The sequence below is a fragment of the Leptodactylus fuscus genome, chromosome 8 (assembly GCF_031893055.1).
Source record: "Leptodactylus fuscus isolate aLepFus1 chromosome 8, aLepFus1.hap2, whole genome shotgun sequence".
NCBI classification, from domain to species: domain Eukaryota; kingdom Metazoa; phylum Chordata; class Amphibia; order Anura; family Leptodactylidae; genus Leptodactylus; species Leptodactylus fuscus.
In genome coordinates this window covers 19,479,159-19,505,731 of record NC_134272.1, presented here as the reverse complement: position 1 = coordinate 19,505,731, position 26,573 = coordinate 19,479,159, and the positions used below count along the sequence as shown (strand labels likewise).

Genomic DNA, 26,573 nt, shown 5'->3' with positions numbered 1-26,573 from the left:
AGATGAGCGTTTCTGACAGTCAGTCAGGAACTCCCTTCCTCACAGTAGCCTCTATAGCGCTGTACTGTGAGAGCGGGGTGTTGCTTACCGCCCAGTGATGATGCTGAGCGGCGAAGAACGCCCTCGCAATACTCGTCTACGAGTACTGTGAGGAGGGGAGTGGGCGTTCCTCCCCGCTCTCACAGTACAGCGCTATAGGCGACTGAATTGAATCTGATTTAATCTTAACGCATTTCTGAAAACTCGCTAATATCTGATCGAGAAGGATTTGTTTACTTCCTCTGGATCAGCTGGGTTTGAATATATAGAAGGTCATCATTTTCCCCCCTCCCAGCACTTATACGTATTATGATACTTTGCAGATATAAGATTGTGGTTGGGTGAAGCTATTGTTATTTTCTGGATGTGATGAATCTGGGTCATCTTCTGCTTTCTATAGGGGTGTAAACACTCTGATTTTCAAGGGTATGTCACAACCAACCCAACCGACCCCCCCCCCCCCCCCCCCGAGTTGCAATCGGTCATTCCTCTTTAATTGATGGGTCACTTACAATTTAGTAAATTAGCTTCCATTTAATATACAAAAGTCAACAAATAAGTGAACAGGCAAGATGTCAGATCTTAAGCCTTTAATTTTGCAGCTGGTGAAATAGAACAAAAAAAGTGATAAAATCCTTATGCAAAGTAATAGCACCTTTTTTCTTATGGCGTCACTGTCAATGTTAAGTGTTGGTAGAGATTGAAGATGAGGTTTAGAGGTCATTGGCTTATTAATCGAATCGGAAGGTCAGGTCGGTGTCTGACATCGCCGTCTTATAATATTCATCAAATAATTCATTCTGAGCCACTGTGAGATGACTCTTCCAGTCTCCGCATATTCCTAGAATGGCAGAAACACAGGGTTCAATGACTATAAACAGCATATGACATTGGTAGACAGTCCATGGGGTACACAGTACCTTTCCTCATGAAGGGCGAGATGGAGTGGTCCATGACATGTGTGGGGATGGTGCTGTAGTTGGCCATGTGATTTTCTTTCATGGTCTTAAAGGTTGTGCGTTGTTGGATCTTCTCCAGAACATCTTCCGGTAGATCCTTCCCTATGAACTTCATCACCTTCTTGATCTCCCTCATCGGTTCCTGTGCCAAGTGGAGGAAAAAGTTTAGAAAGTCTTACAAGTTCCACGTACAATACCAACCTAACGGGTGGAAAAATTCACCATTTTAATCTTATTTATACAATGTTTGTACTTGGTATAGGTCTGGTGATGCATTAAATAAGCACAAAGAGGAGTGAGCAGGGATTATACATATCTTTGACTTTGTGAATAAATGATCACTATATCACTGTATAGGTAACAATCAATGGGATAGGCAGATATTTAGCAAAACCTCTAACATGTCTTCAAAGAAGAGGTAGAGGATGTCTCTCTGTTGTCTGATCTTCCACCAGTCCTTCACGTGATCGCTCCATGGTCCAAAGGCAACTACAGGAATAAGGACAAAGATCATTAAAGTAAGATTACGGATCAGATATAAAAAGAGAGTTTACCAGCAGAGACGGCAGGCCACCAAGGTAGTAACTGCTGTCTGTTCAGTACAGGACGCATTTACCTTCAGTCTGTGGTTACAGTCCCGTTTCCCTATTACTGACTATAGGATTTAACCATTGTACTACTAGCTTGTTTTTGCCTCATGGCAATTTATGTTATACGTACTTTTTCCTTCTATGAACAATTGTAGAAATTCGTCAAAAGTTCCCGGATCTGGGTGCACAGTGGCCATGCGGTAGAAATGATAATATGACACCAATACATCCTTAGGATTTCGGGCCACATAAATGATCTGCAAGGAATGGGGGCAATACAAAGTTACTGAAATAATCTGCAGGGAAAAAAACAAGGTGGAGAGATCAGAGAAACGGCAACAGAAATAGTCCGAAATAGCAAGAGAAGGATCTAGTTATATAGCAGTAGAGTTTAGATGAACCAGATATAGCAAAAGCGATGGCCCTTATTATATAACTGTAGAGTATAGATTTATAGAGCAAAAGAGATGGCCCTGGTTTTATAGCATTAGGGTATGCTCCAAATATAGTAATATAGATGGTTCTGCTTATTAGCGTATGAGATATAGCAAGAGAGATGGACCTAGTTATATATAGTACAGTTTAGATAGACCAGATATAGCAAAGGAGATGGCCCTGATTATATAGCGGAAGAATATAGATGGATTCAGACACCGTAAGAGAAATGGCCCTGGTCATACAGTATGGAATGGATATACCAAGAGAGATGGTTCTGGTTATATAGCATTAGAGTATGGTCCAGACCTAGCGAGCAGCAGATCATGACAGAGATCAATCAGTGGTTTATGGCATTGTGACCCAAGAAGACAACATTCATAGACCATCCATGAACCACAAGAAAACAGTGTCTGAAAACCATCAATGGTCATCAGGTAGAGGAGTAATCTAGGAATACTGTAGATATTGGCACAGGGCAAGAAAAAAAAAGTGCTGCCTATATAAGAGGATATTCAGCAAGATGGATAAAAAGAGAAATGGGCAAGTGCTGTGGATCTGGTATCTACCAGATCTTCTTTTGGTCATTTTTGGAGTAATCTGAAATATTAATAGATATGGTTATATTACAACACTGAGCAGTCAGTCTCTACAACAAAAGATTGTAAGTAAGGTAGATCAACTTCTAAAAGTGGCCAAAGAGTAAAGCGCAAAGTTGGCCAAAGCTGATGATATCGGCAAGACAGATCTACTAACCTATGTGTAAGAGTGGAAATGTTCTCAATATGAAGAGGTGAGGAGGAAGTAGTCCTATCTGAGCCAGCAGCTTGTTCTGTGGCAGGAGCTATTTTGAGAACAAAGGATTGGGCATATTGAAATCCAACTGCCCAGTCCTTGAATATAGGGGAGTCGAAGTGTTGCTAACCGGTCTTGTATATGGTCATCAACAGTCACCCACCTGAGGTTGCAAACTAGAGAGGTTGGTCTTTATCTCTGTACAGAAGAATAGGTGTTGGATGCGCATTTGCCCTGGACATGTATGGGCGCCTTAAGGAAAGGAAGATGATGCCACTTTCAATATTGTAAGTGATAGGTTAGGTTTTACAGCAAGTTCAATTGATCAGTTATAAGTTAGCAGAGATTGATGGGACTCTAGAAGAAGATAGCCAATTTAACTTAAGCAAGAAACGGACCAGACTCTCCAATAGACATGGCTATTGCAAAGAAAATTGGACCAGATTTTTAGATAGATATAAAGAGAACCCTACTCTAAAGCATCAAAGATAAACCTGGTTGCATGGACCAGCCAAGACAGAAGAAGAACATAGACCTTATGTAGAACTGAGCATGAAACAAGCTTTCCATAGTGAGGGACACACTAAGATCTTGAGCAAGAGAAGTAGGCCAGGCGTTAACGCTAAAAGAGATGGACACCTAAACTAAATAAGCCAAAGCTCCTCATACAACCAGACTCCAGTAAGATGATCAGGAAGGTACCGAATTGTCTACAAAGATCTTGTGTCAGACTTTTTAGTACCTTGCTTTTCTTTTCCCAGAAGCTGCTTGGCAGGAGGTGCACAGGTAAGTGACATTTGATCACACGTGGAGACTCTCTTGCATCAAGGGCCTCAGTTCCTGAGGGAGAAGTGACAGGTTGAACTTGGGTATGAAACAATGTGTTGAACAACATAAGACAAGGACTTCTTGAAGAACAGAGGCCAAAGGATTACCCAGTGCATTGGAGCATCCAACTTTGGTGTAACCTTATCGCTAGTTCAGTTGAACCCCAAGGCAACAACTTCATTGGCATCCCTTACCTGAAGGCATGTCACGTACTGCATACTCCAAAAAGGGCACCCGCTCAAATATAGCTCCACGTTGGGTTTTTGTAACATCTCCATTATGTATCATTAAGTCCACAATCTCGCTCATCCATGTGGTACCTGTGAAAAGTCTCCCCTTAGTGAATGACAATTAAAGGCAATTGATTGACCCAATAACATGGATAAAATTCCATCATCTCACCAGATTTTGGGTAGGTAACTATCACAATGTCCTCTTCTCTGGCCTGGAAACGCTGAACATTCTCCCAATTTTCCGCAAAGGGTCCCAGAATGGGCATCCCACTCACCACCTTTATTGGAGGACGGCTAACCATGACTGCAGGTCTGTGAGCCTAGGAGATGGGTGGACAACCTATAGGAGACATGTGAGAACAGAAATAAGACTCTGCCTTCCTTGACGGATGGGAAGAGCATGACATTATCTTGGCCCCTTTTCTTGCTTTAGACTACCTACACAAAGACCCGACAGAACTCGCGACCAACTGATGGCGATGCCCAGTGGGATTAGGATGTACATGACATGACTAAACCAAAACAATGTCCTTCACCTTGATGTTCACTTTGCCTCTGCCTGGACCTGTGGCTTCTTCGCTAAGTAGGAGGAACATATTTAGCCTTATGTACCGTGTTATGGTCTAATCCCCTCTCCTCCACCTATAACTAATAATACAGCTGCAAATACATATGTAGGATTACTGTGGGAGAGTCATTTTTTAGCCGTTACCCTCTGGACAAATTTTGTGGTTTTAATTTAATAGAAAAGCGGAAAAACATCTGGAGGTTACATCAGACATACAACAGAATGCCAAATTATATGAATCAGCAAAAATCTGAAACTCCTCTCCGCCCCCCTCTGGACAGTCTATATGTGACTGTTTGTAGTCTGTAACTATGGAGAAACACAGGTCTGACCTGTCAGCTGAAAGCTAATGAAAGCCGGCGATCCATTCATTCCTGTATAACAAGGTAGGAATACCTATACAAACCAGAGTTTGGTCCGAAAAGTCACAGACAAGTCACAAAACCATAATTGAATCACAAAAAGTTGAAGGTCTATAAGTTAGGACTGATCTAAAGATGTATGGCGAGCACAATGATGAGAGTTATAGTCCCAGATCAGCGTTAATAGGTCCTGTACAATGTACTAAGAGACTCTCTCAGGGTTAATTCGGTTCTCCCAGAAACAGCCGAGCTGCCAAATATTCTGAAACGCCTCTTTGTTTTCAGGGCCCACAGAGTCTTTTCACGGACAGTTTTCAGCTTGGAATGGTGGGGGGTTCATAAGGGGGGGGGGGAAGAAACCTCAGGTTCTCGAGTTCTGGCTGCATCCTGACCGATGGACAACACAAAGATATCGGACCATATGGAAACCCAGAAGCAGATCCCAGAGCTTACCTGAGGGAAGGAGGAAAGCCAGCACAGCAACCACTCACCGAGGAGAAGCCGACTGAGCGAGATGGAACAATGGGTGGACCCTGCAACTGGTGCGACACCCCATGTGACCCCCCTCCACCCATCTAACGATCGACACAAGTGGATACAAGTTTTATACTGTCACTATACTAATGTGAGGTTAGTATACTCAGCATATCACACATTATAGGATTAGATACACAGCTCAGCAGACAGACAACATACCATGATGGAGGTACAATAGCAACAAACTTCACCGATTTTATTTGAAGGATAACAATGACTCAAACCCACCAACAGCTTTAAATGACCCCTGCTCCAGGTTTGGGCAAAATACATTATAGTTCACAGGATATGTCCAGGCTCACCGTTACTTTAAAGGGATATTCCCGCGTTGCATACTCACCAGTCTTCGCTGCTGTAAATTCTTCTTTCTTCCGGCTTTGTTGCGTCATTGGTGGGCGGGGTTACATATGCAAAGCCAGCGGCGAGAAGTCGTCGCTTCTATGCCACTGGCCCTGCGTGTGCGCTCCCGATGCAGCTAGGCATCGGACGTACAGCCTTCACAATGCAATACAGACCCAGCATCCGCTGTAATAGAGAGGCGGATGCCGGGGAGTGTAGACACCGGCACAGGTGCCTGCAACATTGCTACGCTCCTGCCCTGCATGAAGCCAGCAGTGGCAGGAGCGATGCTGCTATTCTGCTCCTCCGCACCCCCCCCCCTCCCCTCCGGAATAGCAGCATTGCTCCTGCCGCTGCTGGCTTCATGCAGGGCAGGAGCGTAGCGATGTTGCAGGCACCTGTGCCAGCGTCTACACTCCCCAGCATCCGCCTCTCTATTACAGCGGATGCCGAGTCTGTATTGGCGACCCCTCCCCCCCCAAAGTGTAAACTACCCCCCCTCCAGGCTCGCTCCCATGCACTTAGCCCCTCCTCCCTCCCCCCTGAGAGCAGCAGATACATCACTTGACTTTTGACCAGATAAGTCAAGGGATGTGTCAACAGAGAAATGAATAAAGTAAGATAGTGGACAAACAATGCAGTTTTGCTGAAGCAATGTATTTAGGAAAAGTCTTAAATTCACATTAACAAGTAGTATAGATCGGATCCTTGTGATAGGACAACCCCTTTAAGCGTATCTAACTCAGGAGCTGCGAGATTTCGAGTCACAAGCTTGGTCTTGCTTTATAGCCAAGAATTTTGGCTTTAACACGAGATCATGTCTGTAGCCCCCATAGATCACTGGTTAAAGCGAAGCTGCATCTACTCTATTACATAGAAGTCAAGAAAGCAAGGATCCTCATTATAGACACAATAAAAAAAAACTTAACCCTTTACTCAAATTCATTAAAATAGCAATCATAAGAAAAACCGAACGATCTTACCAAGTGAGATGTTGGTAACACTGGCAAATGACGAAATACGTAGGGTAATGTGATTCTCCGCAGTGGGATCATATGATGGGTGTGGGACTGTATCCCTATCTCAAAACTAAAAATGCAGAAAAAAAAAAAAAAGACTCCGGCCCTAAAAAGGGAGGTCCCGCTGCTGAACCTACAACTTGCCCTAACTGCTAGTCACTATCACAAATTAGCCTTAGGGAGGGGTTGCTCAGTGGTTAACATTGCAGCCTAGCAGCGCTGGAGTCCTGGTGTTCAAATCCTGCCAAGAGCAAAAAACCATCTGCAAGGAGTTTGTATGTTCTCCCCGTGTTTGCTTGGATTTCCATCCCATATTCCAAAGACATACTGATAGGGAAAAATGTACATTGTGAGCTCTATGTGGGGCTCACAATCTACATAAAAAAAAGATGCAACAAATATAGGCATTTTACTTACTGATGCACTTTAAAGGGATTCAATCATATGAATCCCATTTTTCTCCCTAAGGGCTCGTTCACATCTGCGCCCAGGTGTCCGTTCTGCAGGTTTCCGTTTCCTGCATAAAACAGAGGCAGGAGACGGAAACCTGCAGGAGTCTCTCACCCATTCATTTGAATGGGTGAGAAAGCTGTGCGGCGGTGAGCGTTTTATGCTCTCCGCCGCGAAACCGGGTTTTTTAATCTGCAGGTCTCCGCTGCAGGTAAATCGCGGCGTTTCTGGCCCGTGGGGCCCCAGCCTTAGGGTGTTTCTTTTCAGCTGGTGATACACTGTGTACCCAGATGCAACTATAGCCAAATCTAGTCCCCAGGCAACAGTGCTGACACTTTGGTGTAAGTGTAACACCCATTAATTCCTGTTACCATATCTGCAAGGAATTAAATGTGGCTGAAATTAATCTGCGTTTCACATACAGAACAGTGCAGATACTGGCGTCCAGGGACTAGATGCAGCATCCAGGTACATAGGGTTTGTGCTATATGACTTTAGTATAGGGGTCATCAGCCTTACAATTATTGCGCGGCACTCCGAGGACCTCATCTTTGATATTTTTAATCTAAATCGGCACACCAAACAAAAAATGTTGCCTACCCCTGCTCTAGTCCCTTCAGGCACAAAAAACATCCTACATGTTCCAAGCACTCCCCAAACCACGTAGGCTTACTATAACATTCAGAATGACTTAGCAAACTACATGCATATGGTTTCCTTTCTATCCTTTCTACTGAGTCTGTGCAGCAACCAATCTGAACAAGAAGAGCTGCAATGTAAAGCATGGTGGATGCAGTACTGCTTGAGCTTCTTATGTGAGAGATGGGACCCAGACTACTTTAGACTTCAATAAACGGTGCAGCTAAGATGGATTTGCCGGTAGTAGCGGCATTTTTAAGGTATGACATATTTTATAGATTGATGTAAATGGAGGAAAGCAAGATTCCACCTATTTCTAGCGAAGGTGGATGTGAATATGGCAGCTACAGAATTGCTATAACATCTGGACCCAGCAACAGAATGCTGACGCCCTATTATGCAACAACAACAACAATAATATCTACTGACTATCAGCAGATGGCGCTCTGCAACTTTCTATGGATGGTAAAATAAAGAAAATAAGTAATAGTCACAAATCCCCAGTAGATGGCAGCATTGTATCAGGGAACCGATATGGAGACAGTGGTGTAAATACAGGGATAGCAGCTGCCATAGGACCTGGGACATTATGGAGCCCACTGGGCCCCTCATTTTTTTTTTAGGCCGTTACCTGCTGGAGTAACCCCAGTAAGTAAGCAGCCATTTTCTTGTGGCCTGTGGGCATGCACAGTCGGCTTTGGGCCAGGGCCTAGAAGTTAGAAGCCAGCGCCGGAAGAAGACGCGGTAAAGACCTCGTTTCAGAAGAAGATGAAGGCGTCGCTGGAGAGTTCATTCACGGGATTGGGGGACACCCCCAGTGCTGCGAGAGAACTCATTTACATACCGACAAAAACTGCATTTTCAAGCGAACGGTGGCGCGGAGAAGACAACGAAAGGTAGGAGAAGAATAGCCTTTCTTAAGGCTATTCCGACGTGTTAATGAGAAAAAAAAATGTGATTGAATGATAGGATCCCTTTAAGGCTATTCCCACGTGTCAACAAGAAAAAAAAAAAAAAGTGTTTTAACCCCTTTCTGACATCCGCCGTAATACTACGGTGGACGCCGGGTGTTTAACAATAGCAGCCACCTGGGAGTCGGGCGGCCGCCATAGCTGCCGGATGTCTACAGTTTTACACAGTAGACACTCAGCGCTGATGACCCTGGTCGGTGCCCGCACCGATCGGAGGCATTAACCTCTCCGGTGCATCGGTCAATGCTGACTGAGGCGCCATTTTCCCTGACGCGAAATTCATATCACCCCCCTTTCCCTAGAACACATATAAAAGTAGTTAAACACTGTGAAACACATACATAATAGGTATCCCCGCGTCCGAAAACGCCCGCTCTGCAAATCTATAAGAATATTTTTCCTGTACGGTAAACGCCATAGTGAGAAAAAAAAAAGTCAAAAGTGCCAAACCGCCATTTTTTCACTGTTTTGCCTCGGATAAGAATTTGAATTAAAAAAAAAATAAAATGATCAAAGCAAAAGCAATTCCCCAAAATGGTAGAACTAAAAAGTACACCCGGCCCCGCAAAAAAAGACGCTGTATACATCCCCGTACACGGAAGTATTAAAAAAGTTACAGGTATCAGAATATGGTGACTTTTAGAAAAAAAAAAAAATTGGCACGGTTTTGGATTTTTGTTAAGGGGTTAAAATGTAAATAAAACCATATAAATTAGGTATCTCCAGAATTGTACCGAAACATAGAATACATAGGGACGTCATTGTGGCTGTACAGTGAATGCTGTAAAAACGAAGCCCATAAGAAAAATCGCACAAATGCACTTTTTCTTCAAATACATTGTACAGAATAAATAATGGCGCATCATGAAGAAAAAATTGTCCCGCAAACATTAAGACCTCATATGGCTCCGAGAACAGAGAAATAAAAAAAAGTTATGGGGTTTGGAAGGGGAGGTAGTCCAAAACGAAAATCAAAAAATGCTGTTGGCGGGAAGGGGTTAATGGTAGAATCCCTTTAAGTATAAGATTGTACAAATTAAAAATAAATTTACAACACAATATTCAGACTTTGCATAGGTCTATATATGAAGACAGTAAATACAACGTCACAATACAGTACCAAGAATGCAAACGGAGTAACCTAAATGGTACATTGAACCCACTGACACAATATGGATCTTATACAGACACTCACACAATATGGATCTTATACAGACACTCACACAATATGGATCTTATACAGACACTCACACAATATGGATCTTATACAGACACTCACACAATATGGATCTTATACAGACACTCACACAATATGGATCTTATACAGACACTCACACACACAATTTCTTGACCCACCTAACAATTAACTATCCCTATACTTAAGGTGACATATTAAAGGGAAAGGGATATACTAAGCCTGCTTGTGTTGGAGTAGTCTGATGGTCTGCAGGCAGGACTCCTGGTGGTGAGGAGCTTCTGATCTGCTCTATATCCTTTGGAGCCACCTTATAGCCATTGAGTATAATGTGGCCCTTCCTGACTGGTCAAACCATCAGATAGTTGTATTTCTCTGATGTAAAGTCTTTGTATATTCCCAGATAAGGAAAGTTGGCCTTTTATCTGCTTTTTATGGTTTGGCCCCAGACTCCTTCCCAAGTCTTTGTTGTTTTCTTATACAAAAGAACTAGACCTGCAGGTGATACTGATCAATCCACTGTGTACTCTATCCCACCTCCTGGCAGAGCCAACACAATACCTGCGCTTTGTTCTTGTACGTAGGAGAACTAGTAAGTAAAACCATGTTGTTACTGTGGGTTGTATGACCCCCGACCACACCCGTATTCATCCCTCCTGGCATCTCACAAGAATGTGAGGTGTGGTGGGCCTACCAGTTCTATCCAGGTGGAGGGGAGTTGATATATCCACCTTAAAGGGACTCTACCATTAAAAAACTTTTTTTCTCCCTAACACGTCGGAATAGCCTTAAGAAAGGCTATTCGTCTCCTACCTTTAGATGTCTTCTCCACCCCGAAGTTTGTTAAAATCCCATTTTCCGCTGGTATGCAGATGAGTTCTCTTGCAGCACTGGAGGTGGGCCCCAGCGCTCGTCCCCTACGCTGCCAGAGAACTCTCCAGTGCCGCCTCCATCTTCTGGAACAGAGTCTTCACCGTGTCTTCTTCCGGGGGTTGGCTTCAAACTTCTAGGCCTAGGGCAAAGCCGACTGCGAATGCCCACGGCCACTAGAAAAATGGCTGCATACACAGTATTGTAAGCGACTCCTTTGCAGCGGCGGCGGCGGCCTGGAGAAGACTTCTAAAGGTAGGAGACGAATAACCTTTCTTAAGGCTATTCCAACGTGTTAGGGATAAAAAAAAAAAAGTTTTTAATGGTAGAATCCCTTTACTATAAACTTTATATTCACTGTTTTACATCTCAACTGCCCACTATATCTGGAATATCCAATATGATATTATTTGTATAAATGTATTTGCACACTTCCCTTTACAATATTCACCTGTCCTACAATCAGCCTCCCCTCTCATGACATGGCTGATAACAGAGAGCAATTGTTGATTATGATGTTAAACTGTTTTTCTTGTTCCCAAACTGTTCCCGGTTTCCCAAACTGTTAAATTGTTTGTAATTCTGCCCCTGTGTGCTGGTAGGACAGGTGGAACTTTTAAGCACCATAAAATATGCATGAGCTGAACTCTGTCTTCAAAGAATGATATATAGGGCTCTTCGGAAGAGAAGGCCAGAAAATCACTCTTTCTAGACGTGATTGCCAACAGAAAGTTGGTCTTGAAGGCTAAAAACTTCAGATCCACGTCCTCCAAGGGCTCAAAGGGATAATAACAAAGACCAGAAAAGACAGAGGCAAGATCACACTGCGGAAATGGGGCAGAACACGTCTGTCTAAGTCTCATGGCTGCCTTAAGAAAATTACCCACCAGGGAAACTTGAGACAAATGCATACCTCCCAACCGTCCCGATTTCCGCGGGACAGTCCCGATTTGGGTGACATGTCCCGCGGTCCCGGTTGGAGGGAGGTATGTCCCGATTTCAACTCAGATCTGCGTCCAGAGGACGCAGATCTGAGTTGAACACACATGCGGCTGAAGGAAGGAGCTGACACAGGTCAGCTTCTCGCTTCGCCGCTGCCCGCGTCTCTCCCTGACACACGCGGCTGAAGCTGCTCGCGTGCTCGCTTCGCCGCTGCGTCTCTCTCTCGCTGACACATGCAGCTGAAGCGAGGAGCTGACCTGTGTCAGCTCCTCGCTTCACCGCTGCTGCCGGCTCCTGGCTTGTACATCGCGTCTACAAGCCAGGAGCCGGCGGCAGCAGCGAAGCGAGGAGCTGACACAGGTCAGCTCCTCGCTTCAGCCGCATGTGACAGCGAGAGAGAGAGACGCAGCGGCGAAGCGAGCACGCGAGCAGCTTCAGCCGCGTGTGTCAGGGAGAGAGGCGGGCAGCGGCGAAGCGAGGAGCTGACCTGTGTCAGCTCCTTCCTTCAGCCGCATGTGTCAGCGAGAGAGGCGGCGAGGTAGCGGAGGAGAAGGTAAGTTTAATGTGGAGGTGGAACGTGAATCTGGGGGCAGATGAAGGAGAGGACGGCATGACATTGGGGCAGAGATGGGGGACATGAATCTGGGGGCAGAGATGGGGGGACATGAATTTGGGGGCAGAGATGGAGGGGGGACATGAATCTGGGGGCAGAGATGGAGGGGGGACATGAATCTGGGGGCAGAGATGGAGGGACATGAATCTGGGGGCAGAGATGGGGGACATGAATCTGGGGGCAGAGATGGAGGGACAGGAATCTGGGGGCAGAGATGTGGGACATGAATCTGGGGGCAGAGATGGAGAGGACATGAATCTGGGGGCAGAGATGGAGGGACATGAATCTGGGGGCAGAGATGGAGGGACATGAATCTGGGGCAGAGATGGAGGGGACATGAATCTGGGGGCAGAGATGGAGGGGACATGAATCTGGGGGCAGAGATGGAGGGACATGAATCTGGGGGCAGAGATGGAGGGGACATGAATCTGGGGGCAGAGATGGAGGGACATGAATCTGGGGGCAGAGATGTGGGACATGAATCTGGGGGCAGAGATGGAGGGGACATGAATCTGGGGGCAGAGATGGAGGGGACATGAATCTGGGGGCAGAGATGTGGGACATGAATCTGGGGGCAGAGATGGAGGGGACATGAATCTGGGGGCAGAGATGGAGGGACATGAATCTGGGGGCAGAGATGGAAGAGGGACATGAAACTGGGGGCAGATGAAGGGTGTATATGAAACTGGGGGAGAGATAGAGGGGGGACATATAATTTACGGATGACTGTAGGAGGATTATACTGTGTGCGGGCACATGAAAAATTAACGAGTGGGCGGAGTCAACACAAAAGTGGGTGGGGCTAAATTTGCCCCTCTTTCGGTTCTTCAAAAGTTGGGAGGTATGCAAATGTCTCCCCAAAACAGGCGGACAAAGCCCTCTTATAGGGTGTGTCATGCATATTTTGTAGTGATTAAAAGTTCTGCCTGTCCTACCAGCACACAGCGGCAGAAATACCCCGCACTGTGCCGCTGTTAGGACATGAGGGAATAGATTGTATTCACCTCTCCTACAGTCAGCCTCTCCCCTCCTGACATGGCTGATAACAGATAGTAATAGATTGTATTCACCTCCCCTACAGTCGGCCTCTCCCCTCCTGACATGGCTGATAACAGATAGTAATGGATTGTATTCACCTCTCCTACAATCGTCCTCTCCTCTCCTGACATGGCTGATAACAGATAGTAATGGATTGTATTCACCTCTCCTACAATCGTCCTCTCCTCTCCTGACATGGCTGATAACAGGGAGTAATAGATTGTATTCACCTCCCCTACAGTCGGCCTCTCCTCTCCTGACATGGCTAATAACAGATAGTAATAGATTGTATTGTCTTTCACAGTAAAATTAGAGGAGACAGAGCAAATATTGTATTGTTCTGCAATCTGCTGTAAATGTCCAACTCCCCATATGGCTTTCAGGTGTCAGGGAATGCTGAGAGTATTAGTGTCACTGAGAGCACAGCGCAGTCAGGTATGGGATAGAGCGCCATGCACACTGGAGGAAGTGGTATCTGGTGACACAAGATGTGTGAGGCAATGACCCTGTTACATCAGAGTCCTAAGAAGGAAGTCCAGATGTAGAGTAATGCCAGGAGGTGTTGTACTATGTTCTGACCCTGCTGCCTGCCTGCTAATAGCCCCACAGGGGACAGTTCCCAGTTGCCACATTGTTCCCTATACATCCCAGCTGCTGCACAACCTCTTGGTACTTCATGTCAATCTGTGCTAACATGTATTGATCCTTTGGCCTGATCCTTCTGTTTCTGAAAGAGGTTCTGCAAGTATGGCGAAATACTTATAATCCACAGAGGACTAAGTAGGGGCTCTGGTCTCCTATACAGGTGTAACTTCAACCTCTGTACCCCCCCCCCATACATACACCTCCGCTCACTAGGAGGTGCCATTTATCTACAATATCCACACTTTCATAGACACTGGCATAGATTTCCATTCTGGCGCCAGGACATCCGACAGATTTCTGAAGGGGCCGCAGTCTCTTCATAAATCTCCCGTTGATTGTATCATTTGAGCCCTTTATTAAGACTGGAGTACGAGACTGCCATGTTTACTACAATGCATTTTGTAAAGTTGGTAATGATACAAATCAGTCTGGCCCGGATTTACTAATACTTAGACAGTGTAACCTTAGACATACAGACTGAAACTACACCAGATTTATCACAGTGACTGGTGCTACATGATAAATCTGTCACATCTTTACACTGTCTAGTCTATGTTTATACCACCTTTTAGTTGCCTTACATTGAGCCCGAATTTTTCAATACTATTTTGTGCATTTTCTGCACATGGAGGCACATTTAAGCCCCACCCCTTTTTCTGAGAAGCCACACCCTCATGTCCAACATGTCAAAAAACTTTAGCCCAAATTAGACACACCATTTACACTAGTGTCTGATCATAACCACAATAGTACATCTGGGCCATTATGTAAAAAAAAAAGATCACATTCTATGCCAAAACATTTTTGAACAAAAAAATTGACTATGTAATACAAAAAAACCATGTGTGCAGAATGTGTGTCTATACAGTATGTGTACAGGATGTGTGTTGTGTCAATGTGATGGTTGTTGTCTCTGTGTGATACATGTGTCAGTGTGGTGTATGCTTACCTCCCAACCGTCCTGGATTAAGGGGGACAGTCCTGGATTCCAGGTCCTGTCCTCCTGTTCCACTTGGCTGGAGGTATGTCATTAAACTGGGGCAGTGGTAGGGGGATGTTAACCTTGGGACAATTGGGGGGGGGGGGTTAAACTGTGGGTGCAGCAGGAGAGAGACTTTATACTGTGGGGGCAATTGGAGGGGGACATTATAATGTGGTGGTATATCATGTTAGGGTGACTGTGTGGGCGCACAAAGAGAAGTGGAATGCAATAGGTGGGGACAAAGTATAAGTGGGTAGGGCTCAATTTGTTGCAGCGAGCTATGCATACATGTGTCAGTGTAATGTGTGTTGTTTCAGTGTGATACATGTGTCAGTATGATGTATGTTGTCTCAGTGTGATACATGTGTTATTGTGATGTGTGTTGTCTCAGTTTGATACATTGTGTGATTATAACATTTTTCTAGATTCTGTGAACAAATGGCGCCCCCTAGCTCACGCCCAGAACCTCTCTGTGACAGGGCACTGGCCCTATAAAGCATCTCTCCTCGGGGGTTATATGTTTAGGTGCCCCCCAGCATCAGTGTCCTGACCACAGAGCTGGCAATCTACAGCCCCAGATTTCAGCAGATTCTGTCCCTGACGGTGGGTTTAGGGTTCTCATCAGTGCCATGTACAGACTCTGGTACAATCACTGCCATGTATATGGGGGCACCCTGTTAGGGGCCACAGGGATCCATCACTGTTATCATCATTAACCCCTTGTGAATCAGTTGCTTGTCTTTTATGTCTCGTTAACCCTTTGCTGTATGTCTAGGACTCTTAATTAACCATGTCCTGCCCTACCCTGGAGAGAAGGAAGACAAGACACCCCCCTCTGCTTCCTGCCCTCCTCCTCCGCCTCCTTTCTTGCAGAATATGCTTTTAAAAAGCAGAAGTTTGCTGCAGAGTCCAGGCAGCTGACACCGAGCATCACCCTCCGCCGGACCCACGCTCAGGTAAGGGGCAGGCAGTGGGCAGTGAATACCAGGCACCAAGACACACAGTGGGTATGTCCAGGGTACAGGAGAACCCCTGACATGACCCATATGGGTGCAGTGAGGTCAAGCTGTGGTCAATGACTGGGGGGGTAAGCGCCCAGACAGAGATGGACCTTGCATATGAGGCACACTCAGCCCCAAGACTCGTAGCAACGGGGCTGTCACTTGTATTTGCAGTCATGCCCTATATGGTGATTACATTTATGACCACGACGTGCTTTACACAGCCTCCTCCTGACACCAGGAGCTATGACCATGCTTATCACAGTCTATCATTTATTAGTACCCCCAATTTATCATTATTCTCCCCGTTTCCCAGACCCCACCATGAGGAAGGTCGTCCGCACCAGTAAATTCCGCCACGTCTTTGGGCAGCCAGTGAAGGCCGATCAGTGCTACGATGACATCCGAGTATCTCAGAACACATGGGACAGCAACTTCTGCACTGTCAACCCCAAGTTCTTGGCCATCGTGGTGGAGGCCAGCGGTGGAGGGGCCTTCATGGTCCTGCCCCTCTCCAAGGTAGGTTATCGAAGAGGGGCGGCTGTCACTGGGGCGCAGTCATTTTACAGAAGTGTCTGCAGAGCTGTAAGCGCGGCCGTGGTCCGGATATTGTGGTTTCTGTCATAGGAAGTGGAGAGAGCTGAGGCAGGTGAAAGGCTGCAGGATTGTGCTCGAGACATATATGTACATAGATCTCAGCTGCCGAAACTGCCGCCACGCTAACTCCGCCTGCTTCACATGTAGAAGCCTTGTACGGCACCAATTGGGGTAACACAGAGGGCACGGATAGAGGGTGCAGAACCTGATTCCATATTTGAGGTGCCCATGGTGCCCTCTGCAACTTCACTATTAATAATTACTATACTTCATGGAGTGATGTCATCACATATGATGTCATATGACGTCATGTTCTACAGACACCAGGCACTTTTAGTGAATCATTATATATATGGCGCCATCTGTAACATATGGTGTCACTGTGGGACTGGTGAACACGGGACACATGTCTGATACCTGAGCCCGGTGGCGTGGATGGCACTGAGCTGGCAGGAGCGGGGCACACATACAGATCACACACACAGGGGCTGAGCAGTGATAACCGCACACAATGGCCCCTGTGTGTCCCCGTGACATGGTGCTATGTGTAGGGAGGGGGGGATATGTGATTTCCTCAGGGGGTAGATCGTCTTATGACTGACATAAAAGCTTAGGAGCCGAGATGAGGATAGCGATTTAACTCCTTCAGCCATGTACATGACAAAGATGTAAGAATTAAACATAGTTCCTGTGAGGGGCGCATGATACACTGCTTAAGGGGAACACTAGCAGCCACTAGAGTAAGCGGGTATATATATATATATATATATATATATATATATATATATAATCCCTGTCTAGACCGGATGTCTATATTGAAGAGCACCATGTGGTAGTATTAGGCTGTGTGATATATAACACTGTATGGTAGTATTATTGTACAGTATATGATATGGCAGTATTATATTGTTTGAGATATATTTTGAGAAAGAGCACTATATGATGGTATTACCATGTAAGATATATAGCGCTGTGGCATTTATATAGCGGTATTATGTCGTATGATATAGCACTGTTTATTGCACTATGATATATAGCTATGCGGTATTATGTTGTATGATATATAGCACTTTGTGGTAATTTTATTAGATATGATATACCACTGTATATTGCACTATATAGCAATGTGTTATTATGTTGTATGATATCTAGCAGTCTATGGCAGTATTATGTTGTATATTCTAGCATTTTATGGTCTTATGGTTTTATTTTACATATAGCAATGTATTTTTATATTATGAGGTATAATATATTGCACTGTATGACAGTATTAGATGGTATGATATATTCTTGCACAGTATGGTGGTATTGTAGTGTATGATATGTGTATATATTATGGCACTATGGTGGTATAATGGTAAATTATTTATTGCACTTCATATATTATAAGGCATGCTATCTATTTAGCACTATATGGCGGTATTATACGATATGATATACAGTAGTTGTAGAGTAGTAAATTTTTTATCCCTTCATTATACTCCCTCCTTCCTGCAAGTATAAAGTTGTCAGACACATAATGTGATCATGGGTGGTCCCTTGAAAAAAAAAATCACAGGTTAAGTCTATAAAATGTTGGTGCACCATGAAGTGCCCCCCTCCCCCTCCCCAAGAGTGTTATCTGCAGTAATAGGGGAAGTTCTGTGACACCAGGGCTCAGATGTGACCTTATTTGGTCCTATAGGTTGAGCGCTGCAACACCTTCCTGATACAAACCACAGTATGGGAGGAACAAGTGCGAAACACCCACATCACTATTGTCACTAGTAGTATATAGCGCCCACATCACTATTGTCACTAGTAGTATATAACACCCACATCACTATTGTCACTAGTAGTATATAAGGCCCACATCACTATTGTCACTAGTAGTATATAGTATAACATCCACATCACTATTGTCATTAGTAGTATATAACGCCCACATCACTATTGTCACTAGTAGTATATAACGCCCACATCACTACTGTCACTAGTAGTATATAGCACCCACATCACTATTGTCACTAGTAGTATATAATACCCACATCACTATTGTCACTAGTAGTATATAATACCCACATCACTATTGTCACTAGTAGTATATAGCACCCACATCACTATTGTCACTAGTAGTATATAACACCCACATCACTATTGTCACTAGTAGTATATAATACCCACATCACTATTGTCACTAGTAGTATATAACACCCACATCACTATTGTCACTAGTAGTATATAGCACCCACATCACTATTGTCACTAGTAGTATATAACATCCACATCACTATTGTCACTAGTAGTATATAACGCCCACATCACTATTGTCTCTAGTAGTATATAGCACCCACATCACTATTGTCACTAGTAGTATATAACATCCACATCACTATTGTCACTAGTAGTGTATAGCACCCACATCACTATTGTCACTAGTAGTATATAACGCCCACATCACTATTGTCACTAGTAGTATATAGCACCCACATCACTATTGTCACTAGTAGTATATAACATCCACATCACTATTGTCACTAGTAGTGTATAGCACCCACATCACTATTGTCACTAGTAGTATATAACGCCCACATCACTATTGTCACTAGTAGTATATAGCACCCACATCACTATTGTCACTAGTAGTATATAGCACCCACATCACTATTGTCATTAGTAGTATATAGCGCCCACATCACTATTGTCACTAGTAGTATATAACACCCACATCACTATTGTCACTAGTAGTATATAGCGCCCACATCACTATTGTCACTAGTAGTATATAGCTCCCACATCACTATTGTCACTAGTAGTATGTAGCACCCACATCACTATTTTCACTAGTAGTATATAACGCCTACATCACTACTGTCACTAGTAGTATATAGCACCCACATCACTATTGTCACTAGTAGTATATAACATCCACATCACTATTGTCACTAGTAGTATATAGCACCCACATCACTATTGTCATTAGTAGTATATAATACCCACATCACTATTGTCACTAGTAGTATATAATACCCACATCACTATTGTCACTAGTAGTATATAGCACCCACATCACTATTGTCACTAGTAGTATATAACACCCACATCACTACTGTCACTAGTAGTATATAGCACCCACATCACTATTGTCACTAGTAGTATATAATACCCACATCACTATTGTCACTAGTAGTATATAATACCCACATCACTATTGTCACTAGTAGTATATAGCACCCACATCACTATTGTCACTAGTAGTATATAGCACCCACATCACTATTGTCACTAGTAGTATATAACGCCCACATCACTACTGTCACTAGTAGTATATAGCACCCACATCACTATTGTCACTAGTAGTATATAACACCCACATCACTACTGTCACTAGTAGTATATAGCACCCACATCACTATTGTCACTAGTAGTATATAATACCCACATCACTATTGTCACTAGTAGTATATAATACCCACATCACTATTGTCACTAGTAGTATATAATACCCACATCACTATTGTCACTAGTAGTATATAGCACCCACATCACTATTGTCACTAGTAGTATATAACACCCACATCACTACTGTCACTAGTAGTATATAGCACCCACATCACTATTGTCACTAGTAGTATATAATACCCACATCACTATTGTCACTAGTAGTATATAATACCCACATCACTATTGTCACTAGTAGTATATAGCACCCACATCACTATTGTCACTAGTAGTATATAGCACCCACATCACTATTGTCACTAGTAGTATATAACGCCCACATCACTACTGTCACTAGTAGTATATAGCGCCCACATCACTATTGTCACTAGTAGTATATAACATCCACATCACTATTGTCACTAGTAGTATATAGCACCCACATCACTATTGTCATTAGTAGTATATAATACCCACATCACTATTGTCACTAGTAGTATATAACGCCCACATCACTACTGTCACTAGTAGTATATAGCACCCACATCACTATTGTCACTAGTAGTATATAGCACCCACATCACTATTGTCACTAGTAGTATATAACACCCACATCACTACTGTCACTAGTAGTATATAATACCCACATCACTATTGTCACTAGTAGTATATAATACCCACATCACTATTGTCACTAGTAGTATATAGCACCCACATCACTATTGTCACTAGTAGTATATAGCACCCACATCACTACTGTCACTAGTAGTATATAGCACCCACATCACTATTGTCACTAGTAGTATATAGCACCCACATCACTATTGTCATTAGTAGTATATAGCACCCACATCACTATTGTCACTAGTAGTATATAGCACCCACATCACTATTGTCACTAGTAGTATATAGCACCCACATCACTATTGTCACTAGTAGTATATAATACCCACATCACTATTGTCACTAGTAGTATATAGCACCCACATCACTATTGTCACTAGTAGTATATAACATCCACATCACTATTGTCACTAGTAGTATATAACATCCACATCACTATTGTCACTAGTAGTATATAATACCCACATCACTATTGTCACTAGTAGTATATAACACCCACATCACTATTGTCACTAGTAGTATATAGCACCCACATCACTATTGTCACTAGTAGTATATAGCACCCACATCACTATTGTCACTAGTAGTATATAGCACCCACATCACTATTGTCACTAGTAGTATATAGCACCCACATCACTATTGTCACTAGTAGTATATAATACCCACATCACTATTGTCACTAGTAGTATATAGCACCCACATCACTATTGTCACTAGTAGTATATAACATCCACATCACTATTGTCACTAGTAGTATATAATACCCACATCACTATTGTCACTAGTAGTGTTGCAGACCACAGCTCTTCGCACAGAAAGACGTCTGATGCGAGGCTCAGATAACCCGTCATATGAGAGACACGGCCATACATGTAGTCTCTGCTTCTTAAAGGGATGCTCCATCTAAACCTCATGATCTCATCATATGGCAGACAGAGCGGAGGAAGGAACATGACAACGGCTCTAAACATGTTTCTGTCTCTTATCGTCACTTTTCAAGCCCATTCATCCAATTCCCCAATGAATGAAGCTGAACTCACTGCTGCCCCCTTGTGTCTGTATACACCACCTCTGCTGTGGTGCATTGTAGAGGAAGCGATGCTCTGCAGGATATTTCTCACATGTCATCTCTTTACAGACAGGACGTCTGGATAAGTCTCAGCCCTTGGTCTGCGGGCACACGGCTCCTGTGCTGGACATTGAGTGGTGCCCACACAATGACAACGTCATTGCCAGCGGCTCAGAGGACTGCAGTGTCATGGTAAGACTGGCGGGAATGGGCAAAGGCCTATGTGTGAAGCTGGCATAAAGGGGGCATCTGGACTAAACATGGCATGACCTGCTCCTCACGTTTCCACCAGGTATGGGAGATTCCAGATGGCGGCCTGACCCGCCCCCTCACAGAGCCCCTTGTCACCCTGGAAGGTCACACTAAGAGGGTAGGGATTGTCTTGTGGCACCCGACTGCTCAGAATGTGCTGCTGAGTGCAGGTGAGTGGTGGGCACAGTATGAGCCATGTCACGTAGCACAGGCTGCTCTCTTAGCTGTGGGGGGAGTAGAGCAGGTCTCTGTAATATGAACATCTCCTGTCCCCAGGCTGTGACAACGTCATCCTGATCTGGGATGTGGGCTGCGGACAGTCCATCATCTCTATAGACGAGACCCACACCGACCTCATCTACAGCGTGGCCTGGAACAGGAACGGCTCCCTTATCTGCACTTCCTGCAAGGACAAGAAAATCCGCATTATAGAGCCCAGGACCGGGGCCATTACACTGGTAAGAGTGCAGAGCATCATAGAGCCCAGGACCGGGGCCATTACAGTGGTAAGAGTGCAGAGCGTCATAGAGCCCAGAACTTGGGTCATTACAGTAGTAAGAGTGCAGAACGTCATAGAGCCCAGAACTGGGGCCATTACAGTGGTAAGAGTGCAGAACATCATAGAGCCCAGAAATGGGGCCATTACAGTGGTAAGAGTGCAGAGCATCATAGAGCCCAGAACTGCAGCCATTACAGTAGTAAGAGTGCAGAACATCATAGAGCCCAGAAATGGGGCCATTACAGTGGTAAGAGTGCAGAACGTCATAGAGCCCAGAACTGCAGCCATTACAGTAGTAAGAGTGCAGAACGTCATAGAGCCCAGAACTGGGGCCATTACAGTGGTAAGAGTGCAGAACATCATAGAGCCCAGGATCAGGGCCATTACAGTAGTAAGAGTGCAGAACGTCATAGAGCCCAGAACTGGGGCCATTACAGTGGTAAGAGTGCAGAGCATCATAGAGCCCAGGACCGGGGCCATTACAGTAGTAAGAGTACAGAGCATCATAGAGCCCAGAACTGGGACCATTACACTGGTAAGAGTGCAGAGCATCATAGAGCCCAGGACCGGGGCCATTACAGTGGTAAGAGTGCAGAGCGTCATAGAGCCCAGAACTGCAGCCATTACAGTAGTAAGAGTGCAGAACGTCATAGAGCCCAGAACTGGGGCCATTACAGTGGTAAGAGTGCAGAACGTCATAGAGCCCAGAACTGGGGCCATTACACTGGTAAGAGTGCAGAGCATCATAGAGCCCAGAACTGGGGCCATTACAGTGGTAAGAGTGCAGAACATCATAGAGCCCAGAAATGGGGCCATTACACTGGTAAGAGTGCAGAACGTCATAGAGCCCAGAACTGGGGCCATTACACTGGTAAGAGTGCAGAGCATCATAGAGCCCAGGACCGGGGCCATTACAGTAGTAAGAGTGCAGAGCATCATAGAGCCCAGGAATGGAGCCATTACAGTGGTAAGAGTGCAGAGCATCATAGAGCCCAGAACTGGAGCCATTACAGTAGTAAGAGTGCAGAGCATCATAGAGCCCAGAACTGGGGCCATTACACTGGTAAGAGTGCAGAACGTCATAGAGCCCAGAACTGGGGCCATTACAGTAGTAAGAGTGCAGAGCATCATAGAGCCCAGGACTGGGGCCATTACAGTAGTAAGAGTGCAGAACATCATAGAGCCCAGAACTGGGGCCATTACAGTAGTAAGAGTGCAGAGCATCATAGAGCCCAGGACCGGGGCCATTACAGTAGTAAGAGTGCAGAACATCATAGAGCCCAGAACTGGAGCCATTACAGTAGTAAGAGTACAGAGCATCATAGAGCCCAGGATCGGGGCCATTACACTGGTAAGAGTGCAGAGCATTATAGAGCCCAGAACCGGGGCCATTACAGTAGTAAGAGTGCAGATCATCATAGAGCCCAGGACCGGGACCATTACAGTAGTAAGAGTGCAGAGCATTATAGAGCCCAGAACTGGGGCCATTACAATAGTAAGAGTGCAGATCATCATAGAGCCCAGAACTGGGGCCATTACAGTAGTAAGAGTACAGAGCATCATAGAGCCCAGGACCGGGGCCATTACAGTAGTAAGAGTGCAGAGCATTATAGAGCCCAGGACCGGGGCCATTACAGTAGTAAGAGTGCAGATCATCATAGAGCCCAGGACCGGGGCCATTACAGTAGTAAGAGTGCAGAGCATTATAGAGCCCAGACCCATGGCCATTACAGTAGTAAGAGTGCAGAGCATTATAGAGCCCAGAACTGGGGCCATTACAGTAGTAAGAGTGCAGAGCATCATAGAGCCCAGGACCGGGGCCATTACAGTAGTAAGAGTGCAGATCATCATAGAGCCCAGAACTGGAGCCATTACAGTAGTAAGAGTACAGAGCATCATAGAGCCCAGGACCGGGGCCATTACAGTAGTAAGAGTGCAGAGCATTATAGAGCCCAGACCCATGGCCATTACAGTAGTAAGAGTGCAGAGCATCATAGAGCCCAGGACCGGGGCCATTACAGTAGTAAGAGTGCAGAGCATTATAGAGCCCAGACCCATGGCCATTACCGTAGTAAGAGTGCAGAGCATTATAGAGCCCAGAATCGGGGCCAGAAGGGGGCAGAAGAGCACACATTTGCTCCAGCAGTTACATCAAGTTCTCTCTTCTCTTCCTGTAGGAAAAGGAGAAGCCCCACGAGGGCAGCAGGCCGGTCCGCGCCATCTTTGTGTCTGATGATCAGCTATTGACCACAGGGTTCAGCCGGATGAGTGAGCGACAAGTGGCCTTATGGGACCTGGTAAGTCGACCAAATGTCCCGCTAGTATATAAAATAATGATATAATAAAGTGGTGAGGATCTGCAGGGCTGCCAGGTCTATGTGTACAACCATAGCTCTGCAGAGCATCTCACATCTAGCACTTTCTCGCTCCACGCTCACTTCCCCTGACTTCTCACTTCTGTTTTCCTTACCATTACAGAAGTCCTTTGATTCTCCGCTGACCCTCCAGGAGCTGGACACGAGCAGCGGGGTCCTCATCCCCTTCTTTGACCCTGATACTAACATTTTCTACCTGTGCGGGAAGGTGGGTGATGACATTGTGGCACCTTTTATGGAGTGGGGTCCATGAAGGGTTCTTCGGAGGTTTCATGTCTGTGTCTCCTGATAGGGGGACAGCAGCATCCGCTACTTTGAGGTGACGGACGAGTCTCCGTATATTCATTACTTATCTGTGTACAGCAGTAAGGAGTCGCAGCGGGGGATGGGCTACATGCCAAAGCGTGGCCTGGAGGTCAACAAATGTGAGATAGCCAGGTCAGTGTTATGTAGGAGGGCTCCCCCTATTGGAGCCCCCTTGTAAGTTCACCTGTAGCGGCAGCGCCATCATGTACGTTATTTTCCATCACAGATTTTACAAACTGCATGAGCGGAAATGCGAGCCCATCGCCATGACGGTGCCCAGGAAGGTAAGATGGCGGCATTACACATGGGGCACAGGAGGCGGGGCACGAATCTGACTACCACTCCTCTTCTCCTCAGTCTGACCTGTTCCAGGAGGATCTCTACCCAGACACCATCGGTCCAGACCCGGCGCTCACCGCAGAGGAGTGGCTGTCTGGTAAGGACGCGGAGCCGCTGCTCATCTCTCTGAAGGACGGCTACGTCCCGAGCAAGAGCAGAGAACTGAAGGTCACCAAGAATGTGCGAATGCCGCAACGTAGCAAATCATCCAACGATGGCAGGGCCTGCGCGGTAAGAGGCGGTGACTGGGGATATTTCAGTCCTGACACGTAATAATGTGAGGTCTGATGTAACACAAGTCTCCTCCACACGCAGGACTCCGCCCTGGAGAAGCTCATGGAGGAAATAAAGCAGCTGAAGGCGACCGTCGCTGACCAGGAGAAGCGCATCGCGCAGCTGGAGGAGAAGGCAACCAACTAGCAGGGACCGCCTACATTCCCAGGAGGGAGGAGCCTGTTGTTAAAGGGGCACTCCGGTCATTGACTTATTTGACATGTCCATCACATGAGTCCATCATCGGAACACCCCTTTAGTCCTGTATTTGCCTTCTTTCTAGGAAGTAAAGTCTGACATGATGTAACAGTGGACAGACTGCTGCAGGGGGCGGGACTAAAAACTTCCCATCATGACTCCTCCCCTGACCTCGTGTTCATCTCAGTCCTATGTGCTGCCCAGATGGGGCGGAGCTAGCTGTAAATATTAATTATAACGGTACCAGAGTCCCCGAAATCCCTCAGAAGATACCTGTATGTCCTCGAGTCCTCATCTTTTGTTCTGTTAGTAGCTGGGAAAGTTGGGTGGCGGCCGATATAACATCGGCAAACTGGCACCCAACTTTCCTGCAGTCCTGGCAAACTAGCCAGCAATATGACCGCAGGAGGGAAGCTGTAATGACTCCATATTGGCAGTCACCCAGCTTTCCCTGAACCACCTGACAGAAAAAATTGACTCTTTCATTGCTGTTTTGTTTTTAAAATTTCAATGCTCTTTATTATTGTCTGATGAAAGCCGCGTCCTGGAGAATAAACCGAGAATTGTC

General features: G+C 45.3%; 2 protein-coding genes across 5 annotated transcripts; one reads left to right on the top strand and one right to left on the bottom strand.

Moving 5' to 3' along the window:
* Nucleotides 1–633: 633 nt before the first annotated feature.
* On the bottom strand, nucleotides 634–6,758 carry LOC142217478 (sulfotransferase 1 family member D1-like). Of its 4 annotated transcripts, none has more exons than XM_075285735.1 (8): nucleotides 6,669–6,758; nucleotides 4,049–4,219; nucleotides 3,841–3,966; nucleotides 3,561–3,658; nucleotides 1,719–1,845; nucleotides 1,393–1,487; nucleotides 960–1,140; nucleotides 634–880 (listed from the first exon to the last, which is right to left on the bottom strand). In XM_075285735.1, the coding sequence occupies exons 2-8, from the start codon at nucleotides 4,179–4,181 to the stop codon at nucleotides 771–773; spliced, it is 870 nt and encodes a 289-aa protein (XP_075141836.1). In that variant the 5' UTR covers nucleotides 4,182–4,219; nucleotides 6,669–6,758; the 3' UTR covers nucleotides 634–770. The 4 variants fall into 4 exon arrangements, with proteins under 4 accessions (XP_075141836.1, XP_075141839.1, XP_075141837.1 ...); XM_075285738.1 differs by lacking the exon at nucleotides 6,669–6,758 and adding an exon at nucleotides 5,687–5,706; XM_075285736.1 differs by lacking the exon at nucleotides 6,669–6,758 and adding an exon at nucleotides 5,263–5,322.
* Nucleotides 5,185–26,573, top strand: CORO1A (coronin 1A). Its single transcript, XM_075285722.1, has 12 exons — nucleotides 5,185–5,439; nucleotides 15,825–16,005; nucleotides 16,367–16,569; nucleotides 21,833–21,955; nucleotides 22,056–22,185; nucleotides 22,292–22,473; nucleotides 24,692–24,811; nucleotides 24,993–25,097; nucleotides 25,182–25,327; nucleotides 25,422–25,479; nucleotides 25,553–25,765; nucleotides 25,850–26,573. The coding sequence occupies exons 3-12, from the start codon at nucleotides 16,375–16,377 to the stop codon at nucleotides 25,952–25,954; spliced, it is 1,377 nt and encodes a 458-aa protein (XP_075141823.1). The 5' UTR covers nucleotides 5,185–5,439; nucleotides 15,825–16,005; nucleotides 16,367–16,374; the 3' UTR covers nucleotides 25,955–26,573.

What these genes read in the sequence shown, in the direction of transcription:
- LOC142217478 (XM_075285735.1), bottom strand. Translation starts at nt 4,181, where the DNA reads ATGGTTAGCCGTCCTCCAATAAAGGTGGTGAGTGGGATGCCCATTCTG. An exon ending in AGTACGTGACATGCCTTCAG is followed by an intron (nt 3,659 to 3,840) that starts GTAAGGGATGCC and finishes CTTCTCCCTCAG; the next exon opens with GAACTGAGGCCCTTGATGCA. An exon ending in TCTGGGAAAAGAAAAGCAAG is followed by an intron (nt 1,846 to 3,560) that starts GTACTAAAAAGT and finishes CATTCCTTGCAG; the next exon opens with ATCATTTATGTGGCCCGAAA.
- CORO1A (XM_075285722.1), top strand. Translation starts at nt 16,375, where the DNA reads ATGAGGAAGGTCGTCCGCACCAGTAAATTCCGCCACGTCTTTGGGCAG. An exon ending in GAATGTGCTGCTGAGTGCAG is followed by an intron (nt 22,186 to 22,291) that starts GTGAGTGGTGGG and finishes TCCTGTCCCCAG; the next exon opens with GCTGTGACAACGTCATCCTG. An exon ending in ACGATGGCAGGGCCTGCGCG is followed by an intron (nt 25,766 to 25,849) that starts GTAAGAGGCGGT and finishes CTCCACACGCAG; the next exon opens with GACTCCGCCCTGGAGAAGCT.